General features: G+C 38.4%; 1 protein-coding gene across 1 annotated transcript; it reads right to left on the bottom strand.

The window, feature by feature from the left end:
* Window positions 1-1,411: 1,411 nt before the first annotated feature.
* Window positions 1,412-21,383, bottom strand: smad1 (SMAD family member 1). The gene is made up of 7 exons (XM_004065930.4): window positions 21,255-21,383; window positions 15,116-15,677; window positions 10,288-10,551; window positions 10,069-10,185; window positions 6,369-6,602; window positions 5,298-5,554; window positions 1,412-4,149 (listed from the first exon to the last, which is right to left on the bottom strand). Exons 2-7 carry the CDS (start codon window positions 15,513-15,515, stop codon window positions 4,006-4,008), a joined length of 1,416 nt encoding a protein of 471 aa, XP_004065978.1. The 5' UTR covers window positions 15,516-15,677; window positions 21,255-21,383; the 3' UTR covers window positions 1,412-4,005.
* Window positions 21,384-23,264: the final 1,881 nt, after the last annotated feature.

The raw sequence follows: 23,264 nt of genomic DNA, 5'->3' as shown, positions 1-23,264 counted from the left end.
AAAATCAAAAGCTTCTCTATTGATAGACAAGGTTTAATGTGTGTTTGAGAAATCTATGTTTGCAGTTTGGTGAGAGCATAAATTATACTTTTTAATAATTAAGAATATAAATGATTGGTCTATCTTACAAATCAGTGGTATTTTTTTACTTCAGTTCATGATGCCAAAAATATTTTTAGTAGATAATTGCAGCAAACTGCAGTATTTATGTTAAAGGTGTTTTAATAAAGAAAACCAATACTGAGCGATTAAAGGGGTAAAAATGTGTTTTTTTAGAAAAACGGCACACTGTGCATGTAGTGTGTAAATTCAGCCTGTGACAAAACATATCCTTTAATGTTTATGTAATGTGGCTTCTTAACTTAAGTGTAATAGCTGTCAAAAGAAAGTTTATATCAATAAACTCAGTAGGGCATCTACATGATTCATTTGAGGAATAACCAATAGAAGGCAGCCTGTCGATGGACAGTTTGAACCAGCAAGTGGCAGCAAAGTGTTTCTGTTAAAGGGAAAAAGAAACTTATCAAGCCTGACAAAAGCAAATAACAACCTGATGACTGGTGAAAGTCTAAGAACTCAGCCATGTTCTCCCTACCATGACAAAGGTGGATAAAGGTGGAGAGGATTTCATGTAATCCATGGACACCAGTGAAGATCACAAATCACTGAAAAAAGGTTCAATGGGTCTAGATGACCCAACTCTCAATGTTAAAGTGCCTAGGAAAGCACAAGGGTTAAAATGCTCATAGTTTTCACAGTATTTGTACAACCTTTTCATACATTAAATGATAAATGAAGACTTTAGTTTCAATTTCTTCTGATTTCCTGCAGCCTTTCGGAGCTTTGCCCATCATTCTTTAACAAGCTTTAAGATATCAATTGGTTATTTTATCAAGAAAATGCTTTTCAGAAAAATGAGAAATAGCACTTGTGTTCTCAGTAATCGTGACCTACATGTATTTTTCTCTCATCTTCCTATCTTTTTGTGTTCATCACCAGTAAACCTACGAAATTGTCAAGCTTTGGTTCCATAAGTTGGATTAAAGTTGTCTCCTTTTGGGTCGATTGTAGTTCCTTAACCTGCTTCTGATCCCTTCACCATCTATTGAACAGTGAGGACTTTAGCATATGTTGGTTTTTAAGATAATTATTTGCTATTTCTGCTTTTGATTTTTTGAATAAATGAATGGCTATTGACCAGACATCCTCTTATTTTCAAATTTTTCTATTTTTGACCTTTTATTAAGGCAACATGACTTTGAACTTTGGCACATCTACAAATGAATATATTAGATAATAAGTAAGGGATAATGGCCGATGAAATGTGCATGACCAATGTATTTATGTAAATTTATTTGAAAATTGATTAAATAAATATTGATATAAATTGGTGAAAAAACAGACACGACAATTATTGAAACAGTTTTATTGAATTTTCCAGTAGAGACTTGATATTCATGAACAAAACTGCCTTATTGAGCAAAACAGACAATGAAGCAACATGTGAAAGTGCAGACAAAGCAAAAATGTTGAAAATACAAAAAAAAGAATGTTATGTGTTCAGCAAAGCAAGAACGGATGAAAACTGAACAAATCTTAAAAAAAAGAAAAGAAACAAGATAAAGAGACATCAATAAAACATAGTTTGACATGAATAAGTGACACTTTCTCTTTCATTGGTTAACACCTGATTGCTTATTTTTTTTACTTAAGTCATTTTAATGAGTTTTTTTTCCAACCACTGTAAAAATGATATGAGAGATTTAATAAAATATTTACACTGTAATGGCAGAAATGTGAAGCAATCCCATATTCAGTGAATCAGCATTTTTGGGCCGAGGTCAACGAAAGGAAAACTAGTTCAGCTCCTCCAACAAAAACAAACAAACAGCTTTTCTGAACTTGCTGTGCTGTGTTGCAGCAGTGGAAGTCAGTTATGGCTCTAAATATGATCCAACAAATTGTAACTTTTGTTGCAAACCTCATCTGTATTTGATAATAGTTGCATTTAAAAAAGATCGCACCTTCTTTCAGAGTTTAAAATTAGGGATTTGAAGGAATTTTCAAGTGCTGTAAACAAAAACACTATTATTTCTGTAGAGTATGTCGTGCCAGTCCCCACTCTGCTTGTTTGCAAAAGCATTAATCCCCGTTACAATATGCTTTTACCACTATTTTTATTTTTTTCAAAATTGAAATGTTTATTTTGTTTTGTTTGCACCGCCATCATAGGATTAGGACAACACTTCACAAAATCCAAACTCAGCTGTCTGTGAGTATAGGAAGTCAAGGGAAAGTAATTCAATGAAAAAAAAAAAACAATGAAAGGACCCTAGACAAATAGTGAAAAAAAAAAATGACAAAAAACTAGCTAGAAAAGTCAGAAACCAAATCAAGACCTAAACAAAAAAATCCCTTAAAATGAAGAAATGAAATGTGACTGAAAAAAACTTTCATTGGAGTGTTAAACATATGTTTAAATAAATTTATCTGAGCAGAGAATTTCGTAAAATGTCGATAACGCTTATGGGCACAAATACGTTTTGCCGCAAAATAAAGAACTCAGTCCAATTAGCCTCCCACATTGGCAAATCCTTTAACATTAACCAGCAATGATGGTTTGCCAAAGGTGAAAAGGGAAGCAAATACCAGGAAGTAGGCAAAGGAAGTTCCACTAGGGTGATTAAAAATGTGTTGAGGAAAAAAAAGGTTTTTAATGCTCCACAATATAAAGAAAAGAGTGAGGAGGATCAGTTAAAAAAAAAAGGTGACAATGACAAATATTTTTGGAGCACCATCAACAATGTTTGCATGATTACTCTCATTGACAAAACAAAAGTGACAATATTTCCACAACACAGGTTACAGGGTTAAAGATTTTTCAAAAAAATATGTTTCCCTCTCTGTAATGCATTTGTTCTATACATGAGTCTCAGTGCATGAAGGTGGGTGGGTTTCACTGGAAGCATGGTTCTAAACAGTGACGTGTATATAGATGTGCATCAGCAGTGCCGCCACATGTCGGGCACGTTTCTTTCTGCAAACTGCTGCAGTTTCATGTTATCAGTCCTAAATGCAGAACACTACACTAAACAAACTATGCATCGCAAAAAAACAAACAAAAAAAACAGACTGCACAGCACATTTTTTAATAGTAAATATGTCATGATAGTATTTTTTAATCATTCTCGTAAAAGAAAACATGTAACAACAGTAACAACACTGAGATTTCAATTTCTTTTTTTTTTTATTGACTGAATTGCCCTTTGAGTCTCATGCCTCTAACTAAATGCTACTTTTTACACTTACACTAATTATTTCTGATTTATTTAGGCTGTTTTGTTGTTATGATTCATTTTTATTTTTAAAAAAACATTTTCAGAAGCTTGTTGAGTTTCCAGAGTTAGCTGATTTTAGTTAGAATTTAGTTAGCAATAACTAAATTCCCCGCTAATTCTGTACTTTTTAAAAGAACTTTCCGTTTATATATTCCATTGCAGAACATAATTCACGGAAAATATCGACCGACTGTAACATTTGGTGACCTGGTCCCATAACTACTGTCACTACTCATGTTGAGTTTTGAGTGAAATATTTGGATACAAAATGAGTTGTTTTCCAGAATGACAGAACAGTTGATAGAAGGAACAGTGAAAGCCAGTTCTAAGAGGACGCTCACCTCATGATGCATGTGATGGTCGGTCAAATGATTGGTCACAAAGATCAAGTAATTTCCAGTTGCATCTTTTAACTCTGCTTATCCCTCTCCCAGTCTGTAAATGTGCCCAATTCTGGTGTCCTTCAAGTACAAAACAAACCTACCTATGACCTGTTCAATGATGCAGGTCCCAGATCAGTTTGGGTTTTCGTCAAAACTCTACAAGTGAGGAGTAAACCGCAAACTACCTTGGGACCAGTTAGCTGCTATTCTTGCTACTTAGTCAAAAATGCTGGGGTGTGGACAGCCGCAGGGCTGAGGACAGAGACCACTGGGGCCACAGAAGCCTAGGAGACAGAGGATATAGGGTTGTGGGGGGAGCCCATCTGGGTCAGGACCTTATCCAACCATTGTAGAGGACCATGCAGATGGATCTCTATCCAGCAGGGTGTACTGGTCACATCCTGACGGTGGTACTCTGCTCCCCAGCCCTAGAAGAAGAAAGAACAGCACAAATCACTAAACTAGTTATATCTGTTCATTTTTCTTTTGTCTTTTTAAAAAAATATATTTTTAACAACTGGCAATTATTTATAGGAATGCAAGAATGTCTTGTAAATCAAACTATGTTTTCACATGAATTACAAATGTGCAGAACTTTTTTTAATATATAAGAAATATTTAAAAACAAATGTTTCCAGGATTACATAATTTACATAATCCTGCCTGTGTCCCAGCTCTCCCGGGACTACCTAAATCTACCTAAATCAAGTGTCTTCAGCCTATCAGGATGTGTGATCACCAGAGTCATCTAATAGTGTTTGATATCCCCCAGGCGGACGCAGTGCTGCACAGATCACCTGCTGTGCGGTGTATGCTGGTTAGTTTTATGCTTCGTCACATGTCAATCATCATAAAAGCATCTCGAGAAAAAAGGGCGGGTGCAATGCGCCTACCCAGTTCAGCGCAGTACTAAATTTGTATCTGCGAGGCACCTTATCACTACAAAACAGTGCATTGTGGGAAACCGTGTCCTGACAGTTCTAGTAGTTTAAAGTGATGCTGGAAACAGCTGGTGCTCAACGATGCAAATCTGTGTATTTTGTTTGTAACTTTTATTTCTGCAAATAGGGATTCACTGATGAAAAAATAAACATTTCTTTTTTTATACAAATGTTTTTTTATACAAATAGTAATTGAAATCAACATAACTCAGATTACTTTAATTGTTTTATGTTTTCTACTGATAATCAATTTGGTTTTAACATCAGACAGACATTTGCATTTATGCTACAAAAGGAACCTGTAAGTACAGGCAGCACCAACCATCTGTGGTTGTTGTTGCCAATAAAAGTTAACTTCAATTTCAATTTCAATTTAAAAGCATCCCTGCAATAAGCCAGAATTTGCCCGGCGGTTATTTGTTATCTGTTTTCTTTGTCTACCTTAAAAGCTAAAAATAACATTTATAAAGGAATCATAAGACGACAATTAAAATAACTGTTAATAAAAAATAGGCTACAGGCAAAGCATTAAAATAAATAGAAAAGATATAACAGCACAGATCATACTAAGGGGGGAGAGTGTTAAGGACAACCCCAACTTCCTGTTCTCGTTCAGTCTCGCCGAACCAACTCACCTTAACAAAGCTCATGCGGATGGTACACATCTTAGTGAGCTCGTAAACTGCCTCAAAGCCATGGTTGACAGACTGGGCCAGAAGCTCAGCAAACTCCTGGTTGTTGAATATCTTCAAGCTGCATCTGCTGGGAATCTTGCACACAGTTGTGGGGTGGAATCCATGTTGGTAGTTACAGTTACGACTCTGGACAAATATGCTGCTGTCACTTAGACATTCTGCATACACCTCTCCTCCAACGTAATACAGATGGACGCCTAAGAGGTGAAACAGAGAGACAAACGTTTAATCACCATAACTTCAATGTCAGAATCATCAGCCATGAACCTAAAACAGTCAGATGTTAAGGTGACATTTTTGTTTTTTTATCCTGGTGCAGACCCTCACTTAAAATATGAATGGGCTTAATGTACCTTGTACCTTTTTATTATTATATATCATTTTCTTCTCAGAAAATTGTCAGGTATGCGTTATCCCCTGCCCTTTCTGTTTTATAGTCCCGTGGGAGAGGAGCTGATACGGGATGCTAACACTGTGGTTTCTATTTTCTTTTGGGAAAATTGTCAGATCCGCAATTCATAGAGGTGGTCTCCATGGGTTCTGCTGTGTCCCAACATCTTTTTACTCCTTAAACAACGCAGAAGGGATCCAGTTACACATCTGGTTAATGTACTAATAATCAAATATTTGCTACTGAATATTTGCTATTTGGATGACTTTATTGGAAATAAAGTCCATGATGGACTTTATTTATCCATCATGAGATAAATAAAGTCTTATCTTATCTTATCTTATCTTATCTTAACCCTTTCCCACCTGAGCTTGACATTGTTTCAACTACCGTCACTTCTCAACTGTTTATGCAAATAAAGGTCAAAGAGCGAGTTATATTTAGGTGTCCGCAGTGATATTTCTGGTTTTAAAACGGTATGGTCTTTACTTTGCCCTGGTCTGAACCCCCCCCCCCCCCCCCCCCCCCCCTTTTTGTGATTCCATTTTACTGAGTTAAGGTTTGTGTGTTCATATCAGAAACAAAAGCTAAGCTCCATAGGAACCTGCTTACGGGATTACCTTTGCCAATGTGCCGTCGGGTGTTCTCGATGGTGGAGTTCCGGTTCACATTGGAGAGCAGGCCGAGGCAAAATCGATTGCGATTGTTGGAGGGATCTGTGAAGCCGTCGACGAGAACACTGGTGGAGGAAGCCTGGAACGCTTCACCTACTCGATTGTTGAGTTCGTAGTAAACAATGGAGCACCAGTACTTGGGTTCTTCATAAGCCACTGGCTGCACATCTGGAGAGGACACTGAGAACATTCCAACATAGTCAGTCAGTCCACATCAATTCTAACTCACTCCTACAACAGAATCTCATCAATCGTTTTTTTAAATATTAAAACATAATATCTTTAAGACTTGAAGCAGAAAAAATGAATAATTTCATCATAAAGGTTCGCAGTCATTCCGGATTTCCAGTTACTTTTGCCAGAGTTCTGAGCTGGCCCCATCCCATAATTGAAAGGAACAAATCATGTGTATTTAGGTACATATGTCTCCCAAAATCCCTCTTTAGCATGGCACTGACTGGCAGGTGTGTTTTGTCTTTTGCCTAACTGGAGCTGGTACACAATAGAAACCTGCTTCCGGTGCAGGATGCAGCTTGTGGAGCAGAAAAAGACGCACCAACTCCCACTTCCAGCAACAGATTTGTTTTGAGCAGCTGCGCCCGGTACCATTATCTGTAGAAGTGTCCAGAATCTCTGAGATTTGGTGTGCAAAATTGTAGACATTTGTAGAAGCAATAAAACAAAAAAAACAAAAAAAAAACATACATGGGTCTGATATTATTCAAGAGAGTTGGGAGGCTTTTTAAAATAAAACTGTATAAATGAGCCGTTTATGAGCTGGACCTTTATTGTTATATGAATGAGGGTACTGAGCACAGCCGCTTCACAAAAATAAGAACCTTGGTTCTGTGTGGACCGGAGTTCTGTTGTGTGGGATTCCTTTTGAAACAACTGGCTGCCAATCACAGTCCGTTCTGTTGACTATTGAGGTGTTCCCACCTATTGCGTAATAGATACACTTCTAGTTCATTGAACCTGAAGATGATGAAAGACAACTGAGCAACTTTAGAAAAAAGTAAACACAAAATTAAAAAAATCCAGAGTACCCAGACAAGGTGCTGTAAGTCTGATTAGGGATAGTCATGAATATTTAGATTGGAGTTTGGCAAAAGCATACAAAGTGTGTCTTTATTTTCTGTCCATCCATCTTTTTTTTTTGATTTAGCAATAGCTGAATGCTTCTTTTTCATATTAATGAAATCACATTTTTGCACGTAATATTTTTTCATAATACTGTCACTAATAATGGAATGAAGAGTTTAGGCGTCATAGTCAAAAAATATTAAAAGTATATGAACACATAGACTAACATCCTTAAGTTTTTGATCTTTAAAACAGGATTTTTCCTGCATAAATATTTTAGTGGAGGTCACTACCACTAATTAGATTAGCAACACAAGCTCAAGCTGTTTAACAGAATGTGATCTGGGCTGTGATATTATGTGCAACCGCAGTTGGACACTCCCACTTGTCAGGGTGGCAGCACGATACCCAAATATAGGTATGAATCTAGGAAACTCCCAGCCACAGGTAGCTAGGGGTGTAAGGATATACCAACTCACAGATATATCGCGATATGTGTATCAATTTAAAATGCTGTCAGGCGATATTTATTTAATTATTTATGAGCTTCCTACAGCATCTGACTCTTGTTTACCACTGAAACCTCCGACCGCTAGTTGTCAGCACCGCCCACTGAGCCTCTTTGAGCAGCTCTACACCACACAAAACAACTACAAGATCTCAGCGAGAACCAGCTCGTTAAATATTCAGTCAGCATCGCGGTTTTGTTGTTATAAGACATGCACTACCCACAGAGCACATAATTCTATGCTTTTTTCTTATACTGAAAAATGTTTTGTTGTGTAAATTGGATCATTTTGACCGTTCCATTTAAGAACAAATATATATTCATTCACCAAAAGAAAAGCACTCTGAATTTGCCTTGGTAAAAGCAACATGTATATGAGATACAGTTGCAGTGCTTAAGGTTCTGATCATTGCAAAAAATTGAATTTTTCCATTTGATTACAATGAAAGGCATATTAATATTCAAGTGTTTATTCAGAGTTTTTTTTGCTAAGACATGCTCTCTAAAAAAATATTGAAAAATTGTTCTGGTACAGTCTTGGGATGTATCGCAATATGCATCGTATCGCTAGACTCTTGCCAGTACACACCCCTACAAACAGACTTATATCAGTCAATCTGATTGCTTCTGAAATAAAAAATAAAATATAAATGAAAGACAACCAGAAAGAGAAAAGCAGAAGATACTGTGCATTTCTCTGCAAAAAAAGATGGTGACAAATTCTTTAAAAACTACTTATATTTAAATTTTAATAAAAAAAATTCTTTTTGTTGTCACATGAATTTTACAAGTTAAATTGATTAGTTTTGCCAAATCAAAGGAAAAACTATTTTTTTTCTAAAAAACATAACAAGAGGAGGGTAAAACCCTCACAGGCGGAGAGTCGTCCCATTAAACACGATTACTAGAACTTAAGCCTCAGTTTGTTCATGCTAATGATGACATGGTGCATTTGTGACACATGAGGGAAAGCCAGAGGCAGATGATGAGTTCCTGCAGTTTGAAGGACATCAAGCCAAATCAAGAGTATTTAGGCAATTGAGCTGCCAATGTTGCAATTAAGGGACATTACTATTGTTGTAGTTTTTTGCCATTTCCATGCTCAATTTGCATATTTTTGTTTACTTCCTGTTATCCAAATTTTTGTGGGCACGTAAACAGGTTCAGTAACTATTATTAACCAACATCTACTCCAGAACAGATGGATAATAGCCGGTATCTTTAAAATAATGGATTAGATTGTAGAACCGGCAAAAACTGTAGAACTGCAAATGATTTTCATGTTTTCACTCGTCAACATCTAGGAATATGAACAATAATGTCATAAACTCCAAATTACTGGTTTTAAAGAAAATTGAATTATTTAAGTTTTTTGACATTTGCTCTATTCCTGGGCATTCATTTGGTGGAGGTGTTTGTGTGGCTCAAGTCCACCATCCTAACTGTTTTGCAGCACGCAGCACTGCAGCTGCAACTGCACTTCCAACACCTGTTTAAACGGCAGATGTTTTTTTTCTGCACTCAAGGCAGTAAAATGAGAATAAAGCCATTAGCACAACTTATGTCACATCAGAATAATGTCCACGTTTTTCAGGACAATTTTTTTCCCCCAAGTTCAAAGGAGAGACACCTGAAGTGTTTGCTGTAAAGTGACAAACATTTCCTGAGTTTTACAGAGTGAAACCTTAGAGGGTCCAGAGCTCTTCCACAGCATCTAAAGATCACTATCTATAAGAAGATAGGACAATGAGGGATACACATCGTCCTCCTGGGTAGAAGACTTCCCATTGAGATAGCAGTTTTCCCCTCATTTTCTTTGTCTTATCTTAAATTATTTATTTTATGAATTATTGTACATTTCAAAACTTTTAGATTTTGATTCCACGTGTATCCTGGTTAGCTTTTAGGACCTTATGGTTGTTGGTTTATCAGCAGATAGAGGGAATTTCCAAACTGAAGCTGCTGGCTCCTGAATGTTTATTGTTCTGCCATGAGTTAAGACTGAAGACAGATGTGTGTGGGTGTGTGAAAAATAATTTAAGCTTGCATGGTAACCTGCTCGATTGTTGTTTTCTAAGGGCAAGGGTGGAGCCATGAGGTTGGTGTCCATTGGTTGGGGGCAATCCTGAGTCATCTGCTCCTCTGGAGGCATATAAGCGGGTGGAGGAGTCTCTAAATGTGGGGAACACAATAAGGAGAACTTGTTAGGATTCTGTAAAGACAAATAGAAGAGGTTAACTTTTACCTTGCTAATAAATGTAACGGGTGACTCACCTGGCATCTGGAATGGACTGCCAGGATCGGAGCTAGAGGGTGAATGAGGAAAGGTGATGGTGCTACCACTGCCGGGGGAATTTGGGTAGCTATTACCGGGAGAGTGAAGGAATGGCACAGTGTTGGCCTGTGCAAAGGATTCTGGGAAGGTGGCATTCTGGGGCATGTGTGGCTCGTTTTGCTGTAGAGGGTTGCGAAATCGAGGAAGCATTGTGTGCTTAGCGTTAAACTCGCTGTTCCTTGGAACCAAGACAGGAGGAAGCACTGAGGAAGAGAGAAAGAAAAAGGCTTAATGACAATAAATAAAGACCAACAGAGCATCACAACAGAGCTTTCAATAGTGCATGTCATCTTACTCTATTCCAGGAAGGTTAAAATACTTTTTTCTATATTAATGTAACCAAATAAGCACCCAAATCTGAAAAAATTGGCAATATTAAAAAGTCTTCTCACCAGAAAAGTTAAAGAGTGACTGTGACTTTCACAAAATAATGCAAACTACATTTGTTTTTTCTTTTTTAGCCTCTCGATTAATTTTGGTTCCTCTGCAGAAAGATTACAATTTTAAAACTTTGCTGTCTTACGATAATCTCTGGCATCTAACTTTGAATTACATACATTGTGAATAATCCAAACAAAGATGAATATAAGATCCTCTGGTTTAAAAAAAACAACACAAAAACAAAAAATTGAAACTCTTTCTGGAGTTGTTCACAATTCAAGATCCTAAATGCAGACGGTGCTGGTTTTTTCGAAGTGTCAGCTTCTGAGCAGCTGGTCAGCAGTATTCGGCCCCGACTCTCATGTTTCTGCTCTGAAAGACGTCAAAGAGGTGAGCCATTCTTGTGGAATTCATCACTGACTGAAGGCTATTGAGGTGCAGCGAAAAACCGCAGTGATATGCTCCACTGGCATCTATAAATAAATGTGCAGATAAATAAAGCTGGTGCTGAAATTTCAGAGGACGTGCAGCAGGCTGTCAGTCTTCCAAAAGGTGGTCTCCAACAGGCCAGAGCATCAATGTTGTCATTTATTTCTGAGGTGAAATGCTCAAAAGAAGAACAGCTGTGGTGTTACTTAGAACAGTGTGTGTGCGTGTGTGTGTGTGCGTGTGTGTGTGTGGGGGGGTGTCTGACAGGATGAGTGTGTGGGGGGAGGTTCAAGAGAGGGAAAATAGACTGGAAAAGGAGGGGAGCAGTGTGGGTAGACAGGTGCTGCGGGGCTGAATCACCTTAGCCCTGTGTCGAGCAGCCGCCTCTACAACAAAACGTGTGCGACTCCGCCAGCAACTGTTTCCTCCCATTGTGTTTAAGTGGCCGTTTTCCTGTTCCAGCCAATTTTACACACTGTGCCTTTTTTGTTTTTTGTTTAAAGTGTGCAAGAGTTGGGTGTGCCTGTGTGTCGATATGTGTACAAAGAGCGAGAAAAAGATGGGCCTGACGTACTGGGCATGTTCAAAACAAAGATCCCGTTCTCCCCTCAAATGGAATTTCCTGACACATAAACGCACAGACAGGCACACACACCTTTTTCCTTTTACTCAGTGTTCTGAACACAGTTGTTTTTAGTCTGTCAGCTGACCCTCATTTTCTGTTTTCAATCTGATTTGTAGTAGTTTTGTAAAACACTGTAGAAACCCAAGCAGACACATTCTGCATTGCTTATCTTCTCGTTTATCAAACCCAAGCATCTTGAATTATTTTGCTACCTTTACTTCCTTATAAAGGTTTGTTAACTTTCCTTTTTTCAGCATTAATGCAGTATGTTTACAATCTAAAGTGGATTTTTTGGAAAGGAAAAATAAGCACGCTTGTATAGCAACTTGAAGTGCTTTGAAGCACAGGAACTGATATGAACTACACTTCCAGTCAAAAGTGTTTAAACACCACAATTAACCAGGCTATTTTTTTTCGGTTCAAGGCAAAGTCCAATGAATAACTTCAAATGGTGGAAAAGTGACTTGTAAAAGATTTGTCAGAGATTTAATTAACAATGAAAAATTTCAGGGCACTTTTAGCCTTAAAGTGTAAAATAAAAATCAACAATGGAAAGCTTTTTCTCTGCAATACTAGTTGGTTGTGTTTCTAAACTCCTTCATAAAGATGTTCCAACTTTTTATATTTACTTACAAATTCCTCTTTAGGCCGTACGGTGCCACAGTGGTTAGCCCTCTTGCCTCACAGCAAGAAGGCCCCCGGTTCAAGTCCCGGCTGGGGGATCTGAACCAGAACAACAATGGGGGACCTTTCTGTGTGGAGTTTGCATGTTCTCCCCCTGCATGCGTGAGTTCTCTCCGGGGTCTCCAGCTTTCTCCCACCGTCCCAAAACATGCTTCATAGGTCAATTGGCAACTCTAAATTGTCCCTAAGTGTGAGAGTGAATGGATATGTGATACGTGGCCCTGCGACAGACTGGTGACCTGTCCAGGGTTGTCCCCTGCCTTCTGCCCACAAGTGGCCGGGATAGGCTCCAGCAGCCCCATGACCCCCAATGGAACAAAACGGAAGAAGATGAATGAATGAATTCCTCTTTATGCACGGAAGTAGTGCTAGAACACAGTGCCGCTGCTTTAGTCAAACAATATTGTACTGCTGAAAGAAGTGTGTAGTTTCGAAAACGGTAGGAGCAAAAGCAGAGAGACGAGCCATCATACACTAAAAATGTGGGTCTTTTTTTACAGAGGGGTTGCACATAAAGTCAAAGGACTTTGAGAAACTGGGGGAAACTCTGACAGGAAGAGGTCTGGCAGACCCAAAGTCACAACCACATCAGAGGTGAAGGTTCTGGGACTTAACACCTGCATGATAGATGGCTCAAGAGACACCAGATTCGAGGGCAGCTTGAATGTGGTTGCAGAAGACCAGTCTCAATTGTAACTGTAGGAAAACTTTAAGCCATAGGGTTGACAGGATGAGTTATAGTAAATAAAGATGTCTGGATAAGAAGAAGAGGCTTGCCTGGCCTGGAAACACAGTCACTGGACTAGTGAAGACTGGGAGAAGGTGTTAGGGATTAATGAACCAAAATCTGAAATCCCTTTTACATGATCAAAAAAGGGGGAAAGGACGACTCCCACAAAATTTGAAATTAGTTGTCAAATATGGAGGAGAAGGTGTGATGTTATGGGGCTGTTTTGCTGGATCCAGGGTTGGTGTGGTGCACAGATAATTCTACAGCACCATGCAATTCTCTTTGGTCTGCATCTAATTGATCAGAGGGTTTATTCTACAACAAAAACCAACTGAAAACTTAAAGTTCCACTCTAATAATCTTTTGATCTGATGTGAAGGTGTTCCCAGAAGTCAATATCAAAAAACCTGTCATTTTCTAGGACATATTTTCTGCAGAGAGGCAAGATTTTATCAGAAATTTGCCTCTGACTTGTGGGGGGAACTGTTGGTGTGTGGTGTTTTTGTCAACACTCTCCTGCTAGCTTACGGCCCCTCACAACCTAACATAAGGCAGTTCAACAAAAATGGCAAATAATATTAGAGCTATCCAATCCGGTCGTGCAGTTTTGAACCAGCTGTCAGCTCAGACGAGAAAGACAAAGACACACATGGATCTATCTGTCTCCAAGTGGATGCATCAGAATGGAGCGGAGCAGGGAGCTTGTGGCCTGCCGATTGTAGGTTTTTTAAACCTGCAAGCTTTTTTAAATGTCTTTTTTTCGTCTCCTCACAACAATTTGAATAAAGAAAAAGTCAGAAAAGCAGCTTTAATCGTACTTTTCTTTATATATGTCTTCATGATGGGACATTACTGCAAGAACATGTTAAAAACAACAAAAACACAATTTTCATTGGAGTGGGTCTTTAAATTTAAGCTATTCTAGAACTACTTGAAAACAAAACAAGAAGATGGTACCAACAAAAAACCAACAACCAACAACGTCTCCAGACTCAAACCCTTTGAGCTGGTTTGGGATAAACCAGAGTGAACATAAAGCAAACATAAAGCATATCTGTCCAAGGTGGCTAGTTTGATGGGGGGGAAAAAAGAAGTCAAGGGAACATTTTGGTGTATAAATTGGTTACATTTTAAATATTTATTTTGCATCTCCAGTTGGTGTTTTGTGTTCATTAAAGTAACTAGATACATTGAACTATTCTTTTGAGTGGTAGAGTATTTTTTTATTCATCTTTACAGTTACATTATAAATGAATGCTGAATATCTTTGTTGTCAGTTTAAAGCAAAGTTCACGTTATTTAATTAAAAATATCTTATTCCTGATTTGGTTATATAACACATATGATCACTTTTATTAGTTTTCATAATATTTTATGTAAACAGCCAATGAATAACTACAGGTCGTGGGCAAATTTTTGAAACCAAAAAGGCATGATTCATTCATTCATTCATCTTCTTAACCGTTTATTCCCTTTCGGGGTCACGGGGTTGCCGGAGCCTATCCCGGCCACTTGGGCGTAGGCAAGGGATGCCCTGGACTGGTCGCCAGTCTGTCGCAGGGTAGAATATCCTCAATCACACATCCATTCACTCTCACACTCACACCTATGGTCAATTTAGAGTTGCCAATCAACCTATGAAGCATGTTTTTGGACAGTGGGAGGAAGCCGGAGATCCCGGAGAAAACCCACGCATGCACGGGGAGAACATGCAAACTCCACACAGAAAGGTCCCCCATTGATGTTCTGGTTCAGGTCCCCCAGCCGGGACTTGAACCAAGGTCCTTCTTGCTGTGAGGCAAGAGCGCTAACCACTGCCCCACCGTGCAGCCGGCATGATTCAAATTCATTTATAACCTAATAAAAGAAAATCTTTATTAAGAGTCTATACTTGTGTAACTGCACTGATATTCCTTACCTGGGCTGTCGACCCGTTTGTAGTGGTAGGGGTTAATGCACACATCCTTTTGTTTGGAGCCAAAGGGGTACTCGCAGCACTCCAGCGCCTTCAGTTCATGGTGGGACTGCAGGTCAGGCCAGCGCCACACCCGGCAATAAATAACATGTGGCAGGCCTTTCCTGTGGGACACCTGCAACCGTCCATCCAGTGAACGAGGGATCGTCACACAGTTACTGGGCTGCCCGGGGCAGCTGAGAGCCCGTTCCAGCTCCTCCATGGCTCCCTTCTTCTTTTTCAGTTTCTTAACCAGAGCATCAACCGCTTTTTCTGCCCACTTCTCTTCTTCGTCTCCCTGCTTCCATCCGAGCAGCCGTTTGACAGCAGGGCTGGTGAATGAGAAGAGTGAGGTGACATTCATGGTGGACGCACTGTCCTCTCCTCTCCTAAAAGAAGTGTGAGGAGTGTTAGGACACTATCCACCTCCAGAAGGCAAACGGTAAAGTGTTCTTTGATTTTGTTGTTGTTTGTGTGTTTTAGGGACTCCTTAGCGCTGAAAGGTCCAGTGTCCTCTTGACAGTCACTAGAAAAAAGAAAAGAGAAAGTTAAATCCTTAACCTGGAGATAAATTACTCATCCTTGGAGAGATAAACACTTCTTTGTGTTTCCTTTCTCTCACAAAGAAAACAATAATGTCATCTGTAGCTGCTAAGGGTACGTCACACACCCAGAAGACATCAGCCACCGCTCCAAAAAGCTTCCCGTCCATATGGCCTGTCACATTACGGCTAATAAGTAACATGGCTCACATCAAAGGGCTGTATGTACTAGAAGCAGCAGCCCACGCAGCATTATTGCATTGTTTCTTCCTTAGCTGTTATCTATACAAAAACCTGAGTGGAAGAAAATCATCTTTTCTTCAGTAAAGTCAAATAAAATGTACACAACTGAGTTTTTTTAATGCACTTTTCTATGAGGCCACCTCTTAAAAACGGACAAATATGCCCGAGAGTGCCTTCCTTTTGACAGGATGAGGATGCGTTGCGTAGACTGTTGTGTATTGGACTACATATCTTTGTGGTTATTCTTGGCCCTCAAGATTACGTAAGAAGTTGGATTTCTGTGTCATACAAAAAAAAAAAAAAAAAAAAACTGGTAAACTAGGCAGGAATGTTTCAACTATTTAAAGTTCTGTGTACATTAATGTGAACATGTTGTTCTGATCTTCTTTATTTCAGTAATACTGTTGGGGACTTTGAATAGGGCAAAAATCACCAATTAAAAAATGGATATATTAGCATTTTGCAAAGAACCGAAAACAAAAAAATGCAAATATCTTTGGGAAAACATTTCTCTTTTAGGTCCTAAACAGTTTTGAAATTCTTACAATGACAACACATTTGTCATGGCTTCAAAAAAGAACAAGTTGTACCACTTCCTAGAGCTAACAGGGTGCAAAGACTCTATAAATACATCCGTTGATTTCATTTTAATAAGGTCAACAACTGTAGAAGAAAAAACTTATTATAGTTGTGCAACCATGTCAGTCCCTTATTGGACACTAACTAAAATCTGTGTTTATTACATTTGAGTAAAGGCTTATTCTATCAGCAATTCCACAACAGCTGCACAGACACAAAAAGGGAACCTGTTTTGAATTAAATGTTTTCCAAATTCAGCTTTGCAACATCTGGAGCAGCCTCACCAATCCTGTGCTATGATTCAGCTGCAGCTGGGAGCCAGGCCTCCTTGCATGTGTCCAACCCTTGGCGATCAATCATATCCAACTGCTTGTCTAACCACATGCTTATTTCAGCAGTCTGATATGGCACTGTGTTGCCACTCAGGACAATGCTAGTTTAGAGTTGTCTGTGAGGTAGTCAAAATATGAAGGCGCCAATGCGCCCCGCTCTTCCTATATCTATGTATAGACTAGGACGACTGCATAAAAGAACATACTTTTTCTTTTTTCCTAACAGCACTTTTCTGAACAATTCATTGTACATTTGCAGTGTAAACAGAATTTCCGTCTATATTCAGGACTTTTTATAATTTAGTATAGACACTAGTCCCATCCAGATGCCTGAACTACTCTATTCTACAATGAGAGTTTAATGGCAGATCCTTGTTAGTGATGTATTTCAAAATACTTTTTTTTGGTCAAGCTAAGCTTTTTAGGACTCTTAAAAACAGCTATGTGGCCATCGGGTCTTTTGTTTTTTGCCCGTTCGACTTGGACACTAGGAGGTCACACAAATGTCTGCAGTGTTTTCACAGTTACACTCGTCTGTCCTCGTACAAAAACACACATCCTCATTTAAACAACACAGCCACAAATGCCCTTCTGTCATCCCCCACAGCCAGCTCTGAACACCCGTTAGTCCTCTGGACAGAAACCGAAACTAATGGAAGGCCGAAGTGGGATCATGAGCCACTGACAGGCGGGGGCTTTGACCCGCTTGGTGCGAGCTGTTAGCCACTACACTAGCCACATGGATCATTTTGCACCGCTTCAGTGTCTGTTAATCAATTTAAACTTGGGCTGTGTAGGATGAGGAGGCAGTAATGATGCTCTCTGGACCCTCCCCGGGGAACAGCATTATGAAGAAGCTACATTATTTATCAGCAGGGTTCTGGATGGGGCCTCCATTAACCCCCGCTCAATGGAGTCTGTGGCTATAAACAGCGGAGTGCTGTAGGAGAAAGGGTGATAAATAAAGAGAAAGAAAGATGAACTGATTAAGAGAAAAAAAGGGGCGAGTGACAAACTAGGGGACTGTAAGGAGCATTTGACTTAAACTTCAGGATTACCAAGTGAATAATCATGCTTCAATGTTTTTTTTTAAATAGCTTTTGTGACAATCCATCAGCAATACATAGAAAACTGAACTGCCAAAACAAATTTCCAATCTAATTATTGAATATATTTAACAATTAAATATAATTCTGATGAAATCCTTAGCTTCTAAATAGACTCCAAGGCTTTTTTGGAATACTTTCTTTTAAAATTGACAAAACGTTACACATAAGAAGTCAACTGAATGAGTATTGATTTATACTTATTTAAGTTATATTGATAACTATAAAAGAAAAATAGAAAAAATATATATCTCTAAGTCTGGCAACAAAAAAGTTACTGCTTGCCTTCCTTTTACCATACTGTAAACATTAGCACTTTATCCATAGCCTCGGGACAGAACATAAAACATTTTGAAAATGTAACCTTGACCATTGGAGAATTGCAAGACAAATACATCCAAGTCCCACTCCGATCATCTTTTTATCTATACTTATATCATTCCCAGTGGATTTTTTAATCATGATTATGCTATCTTCAGCATAATCATTTTTAGCCAAAATTTTAAGAAGAAAAAAAAAGGTCATTTTCTAGGACATGGTTTGTGCAGAGCGGCAGGAGTTCATTAGAAATCCACCTCTGAGTTGTTTGCAGGCCTGTTAGCCGCAAATTACCATAAATGGTGCAAAAAAAAATGCCTAGCAATATTGGAGCGATCCAACAGGAGAGTTTTGAGTCAGATGTCAACTCGGACAAGGAAAACAAAGACTAACATGGATCAATGCATCTACAAGTGGATCTATGGGAATAGAGCGGAGCAGGGGGGTTGTGGTCTGCCGGCTGCAGCAGCACCTACATCACTGCTACAGACTTTTTCCAACTGCTCTTGATTTACAACCATTTAAATGAAGAAATACTCAAAAAAGAAATTTTGAGCACTTTTCTTTTTTTTTACATGTCCTCCATCATGAGAAAAATACTATAAGAACATGTTAAAAACACCAAAAATATTTTCATTGGACCAGGTCTTTATATAGATTTTGAACAATAAAGGCTTGATCTGTTAAAAAAAAGCATCCTGTTTATTTTCAAATCTTTAATTCTTATGTATAAAGAGATTATTTTGGACAAAATAAAGATGACATCCACAATTATTTAAAATCTGTTAGGGTCCACAGTGAGCAATGAATGCAGATTTCTGCCAAAGTTATTTTACCCAGCAGTCTATGTATAAGTAAAGCTTAAAAATAACCACAGACACACACAAGATGCCTTCTGACTAGACATAGTCATTGACCAGAGTGTCCTTTGAGTCACCGGGCCACGGTCCCCCACAAACACGAATCTGTGCAATGCTCAGATTCGGCAAGGATTGCACGATAAGTTAGAGATGAAGCTCTGAATGGGAACAGCCTCTGCAAACGGCCTGGAATCACATTTGTCCTGACTACAAAGCTACAGCCGTATTTTTACATTCCAGATACATCAGTCAACACGCAACCGGACAGCAGACATAAATAGCAATCGCATGGGTTTGTAGGCAGCCATCTCAAACATGCTTGGCACTCAAGAGTCGGGTTTGTGTTGTGTTAGGGTGGACACTTCCCCCTATCACTATGAGGCCACAGTGCTCAGATCACACAAACACACAAGAAAAGTGTAACAAATTAATCCTATATATTCATACTTTAGTACATTACACTATAGTCAGAAATATTTCATTTGCAAAATGAATCTGTCAGTGTAGTTTAGCTCAGTTTTCTGATTGTAGTCACCCTAAGAAATGCCACAGCTGAAAGACAGACAACAATAACACTGGGAACTCTACATGCTAAAGCTAAATTTCTTTACGAACATGTGTACAAAAAAACCCACAGACAATAAGCTAAATAAATACATTACATTTATTTTTCTTATCAGTCCTAAAAGACTGAAAAGAAAAGGGAAGAACACACAATTTCTCAAGCATAACTCATCATTGCATACCCCGAGAATGCAAAACAACAACAGGGTATAGGCTGTAGCACGAACAAGGGCAAAATCCCGTCCTTTGAGTAATCTGATATGTCATCTTCAATAATGTCAGGAGATCTGGGCTGAGCTGCTGCAAGACTCTCACTCTGTGTTTTCCCTTGTTTACCTTCCATGGACACAACTGCAGAAAAACTCTAGTACACTACTGTGCAAATGCAAGGAAAAGTACTTCTTAAAATTCAGCGAAAGGTAGTTATCATTAATCAAACAACAGTAGCAAGTAGTATTCCTGCAATGTACTCATTTTAAGAGTATTGCTGTACTGTTTGACATTAAAATAGAATGGAAAATTGTTCATGATTAAATTATGATTACTCATTAACAGCAGTGTAATAAATCAAATAACACTTCATCAAGACATGTCAGAATGTTGCATAACGAAGTAAAATCAATAACTTTTCTACAATTTTTGGTGTTTTTGTAGACAAAAAGAAAGCACAGATAAATGTCACTTGATCTTTATACAATGTCTATTACATATCCTCAATCATTTTTGTGTGCATTCTAGTATCATGACTTGTTTCAGTCTACAAAGCCTAAAAAAACTAAAAAAAATTAAAATATTTATGTTCTTCATTTCTTCAAAGCCATTAAATACTTCATTTACAAAATATATTAAACACTCAAGTTGGAGACTCCATGATTAGCTTGTATCTTTGTCGATCATCTTTAAGTGGAGTTTCATAATGAGGATGATTTAATTTCTACAACAACAAAAGTTGATGATGTAGATCTGCCTTGTTGGTTTATTATTTGCTGAGTGTATTTAGTTTATGCACATATAAACTGAGTTTACATGATCAAAGTAATTAGTCATTTTTCAAAATGATCACTTTTGGCCTTATAATTCAGTATTCTGACATTAAACAAAGAAATAACGTGGCTGAAATGGGATACAACTATATAGCATTACATCACCTAATATTGCTTTTTTTCATGTGAAAAGAAAGTATTTTTGAAATTGAACCAAAATGAAGCCTAAATTCTGTCATTTAAAGAGATTTGAAAACAACAGCATTTGCAGCTCCCCCCCCCCCCCACACACACACACATTCTAAATCTGTACTTCATAAGAGTTTTCTAGAAAGCAACGATGCTGAGCTCTCATCATCATCACTTCATGATTTCCACACAGAAGAAAAAAACAACATAAGTCTCCCGTCAGAGACTTTGAATTAAAGGGGGGAAAGTTTGAAGCTTCCAACTGACAGACTACTGCTAACCTGCTAACCTTCTCCTTCCTCTCGGTAAAGTGGTGCGCAGTATAAACAAGATATGCTAGAATTAGTTTTATTTATAAAATTTAAAGGAATAAAAATATCTCCGTACCTTTTTTTGTGTGTAGTTTACGCTTTCTGGGAATCACCGGGCCCCTCCTGAGCGCTCTCGCTGCCTGAGTTGGGTCTTATCGACCTGGCGTCACAGAGTCGCCGAGCCGCCTCACACTCCCCCTGTGCGCCAGTATTACGCCGCGGGACACAGACCCCAACACAGAGCAGACCTACTACATCTTCATAAGTGGATTATGTAATTGTAAAACAGTTAGAGCTTCTCGCAAATTGTCAACAATTTCTTACAAGGAAAGGGTTTCCATTCTGTTCCTATACTACATAACAGTTCTGTGTTTTTTTTTAACTTCAAAGCATAAAAACTCCTCCCATAACTTCTCTGTAAATCCATATTATTTGGACTGTGCATTTTGTTGGCGTACACACCTTTTAAATGAGAGTTAAAAAGTGTAAATTGCTAAGAGAATTGAGCAAGCCTGCTTGGTTTTTTTCTGTTTTTTTCTGCAATCCTGACAGGCAGTTTGTCTGATCCTGAACTTCTGAACTGCATTTAGGCATTTTGTTTCCCTCAAGCTGTGATTGTGACATGATAAGCAATTGCCTGATAGAGGAAAAAAGTAAATAGACGTCATAGAAACATGACCACACGTGCCACGAAACAAAGAATACAAGCGTGAAATGAAATAAATATATTGTATCTTAATTGGAATAAATGCTAATAGTGTATCATAGATATTAAATATATGAAAGGAAGTGTATATACAGAGTAAAGCTAAAATTCTCCACTTTGCCTGTGTATTGCGATAAAAAAAACAACATACAAGTGTTTTGTAATAATGTGATATTTTTCAAACGAAAGAAAAAAAACGTCACATTTTTAAAATAGTTTTTCTAAGATTTGGCGTTTCCGCCGCGAGAGGGACTAGATTATCTTGAAGACAGGCGGAGGCAAACGCTCTCGACGCAGAAAGCTTCTGGCACACGTGACGTCACGGCGCTGGCGACAGAATGTCTGAGTGAGGCGGGCGCGAGCAGCACGTGAATAAATGTGGGGGGAAGAAGGGAACGGGGTGGAGGGGTGGAGGCTCGCTGATGAGGATGATGATGATGATCGTTATAATAGGGATCATGATGGCGGGGGCAGGGGGAAGGCTCTTCAAACTTGAAGCAAAAAGGATTCCCTTCAGACAGACACACTCGGGCGCGCGCACACATCCACTATCATCCTCTTATTTTACCTTCCTAGATGCACAACTTTATTATCACAGACAAAAGTTTATATGCCAAAAATAAAAACTACAGTTAAAAAAGCATGTGTCTAGAGCTATAGCTATTAAAAGCATAGTCACTGAATTGGCATGATAAATTCAGATTAGTTGACAAAGTACATCCCAAAACGTTTTCCTTCTGTAATATAAAACTCACTTAAAAACTACTTTATTTATTGACTTACAAAAACGTCTTGATACAATTGTTATCCTAACAAAGCAGAAATCTTTAATAGTTAAAAGTATTTTCACTACTTTGTTTGAGGTCATGTTGTGTAGATGATAGGAACCCTTATGTTGGAAGACAACAATAGCACACAACTTAGTTTTTTTTGGCAGGTTAAAAGGGAAATTCCTCTCACATAAAAAAATTATGCAAATAATAATTCCTTCTGCCTGTTGGAGGCGATGTGGCAGCTCTCCCATCACTCTCAGGCTAATGCAATATCACAGAGACATTGGAAGGCATTTTGGTTCTATCTGAGCTCCCTAAAAGCCTGGAATGGACTCCATTATGCTTTCATCAGAATGAATGGATCAGAATGTATTTCCCTTTCTCTCACTTTGCCCATAGTTACTCTCTCCATTCCAAGCAGCAGACACTAACATCTTGAAATGCCTTTGTCACAGGGATCCCATCCATCCAGAACAGCACTATTAGGGTGGTGGATGGACTTATTTCAATCAAATCATGAAATAGGATAATTCATGCATGGTCCACTCCACCACACACTGATGCAGTTGCTCAAAAATTCATTTTTGTCACATATTCCAGAGTACTA

Source organism: Oryzias latipes, chromosome 1, assembly GCF_002234675.1.
Source record: "Oryzias latipes chromosome 1, ASM223467v1".
Taxonomy (NCBI): Eukaryota; Metazoa; Chordata; class Actinopteri; order Beloniformes; family Adrianichthyidae; genus Oryzias; species Oryzias latipes.
This window is presented reverse-complemented; position numbering and strand designations above follow the sequence as displayed.

Coding starts and splice junctions, on each gene's coding strand:
- smad1 (XM_004065930.4), bottom strand. CDS start 15,515: ATGAATGTCACCTCACTCTTCTCATTCACCAGCCCTGCTGTCAAACGG. Junction 10,186..10,287: donor CAGTCCATTCCAGATGCCAG/GTGAGTCACCCG, acceptor CCCCACATTTAG/AGACTCCTCCACCCGCTTAT. Junction 6,603..10,068: donor AGAAAACAACAATCGAGCAG/GTTACCATGCAA, acceptor GAATGTTCTCAG/TGTCCTCTCCAGATGTGCAG.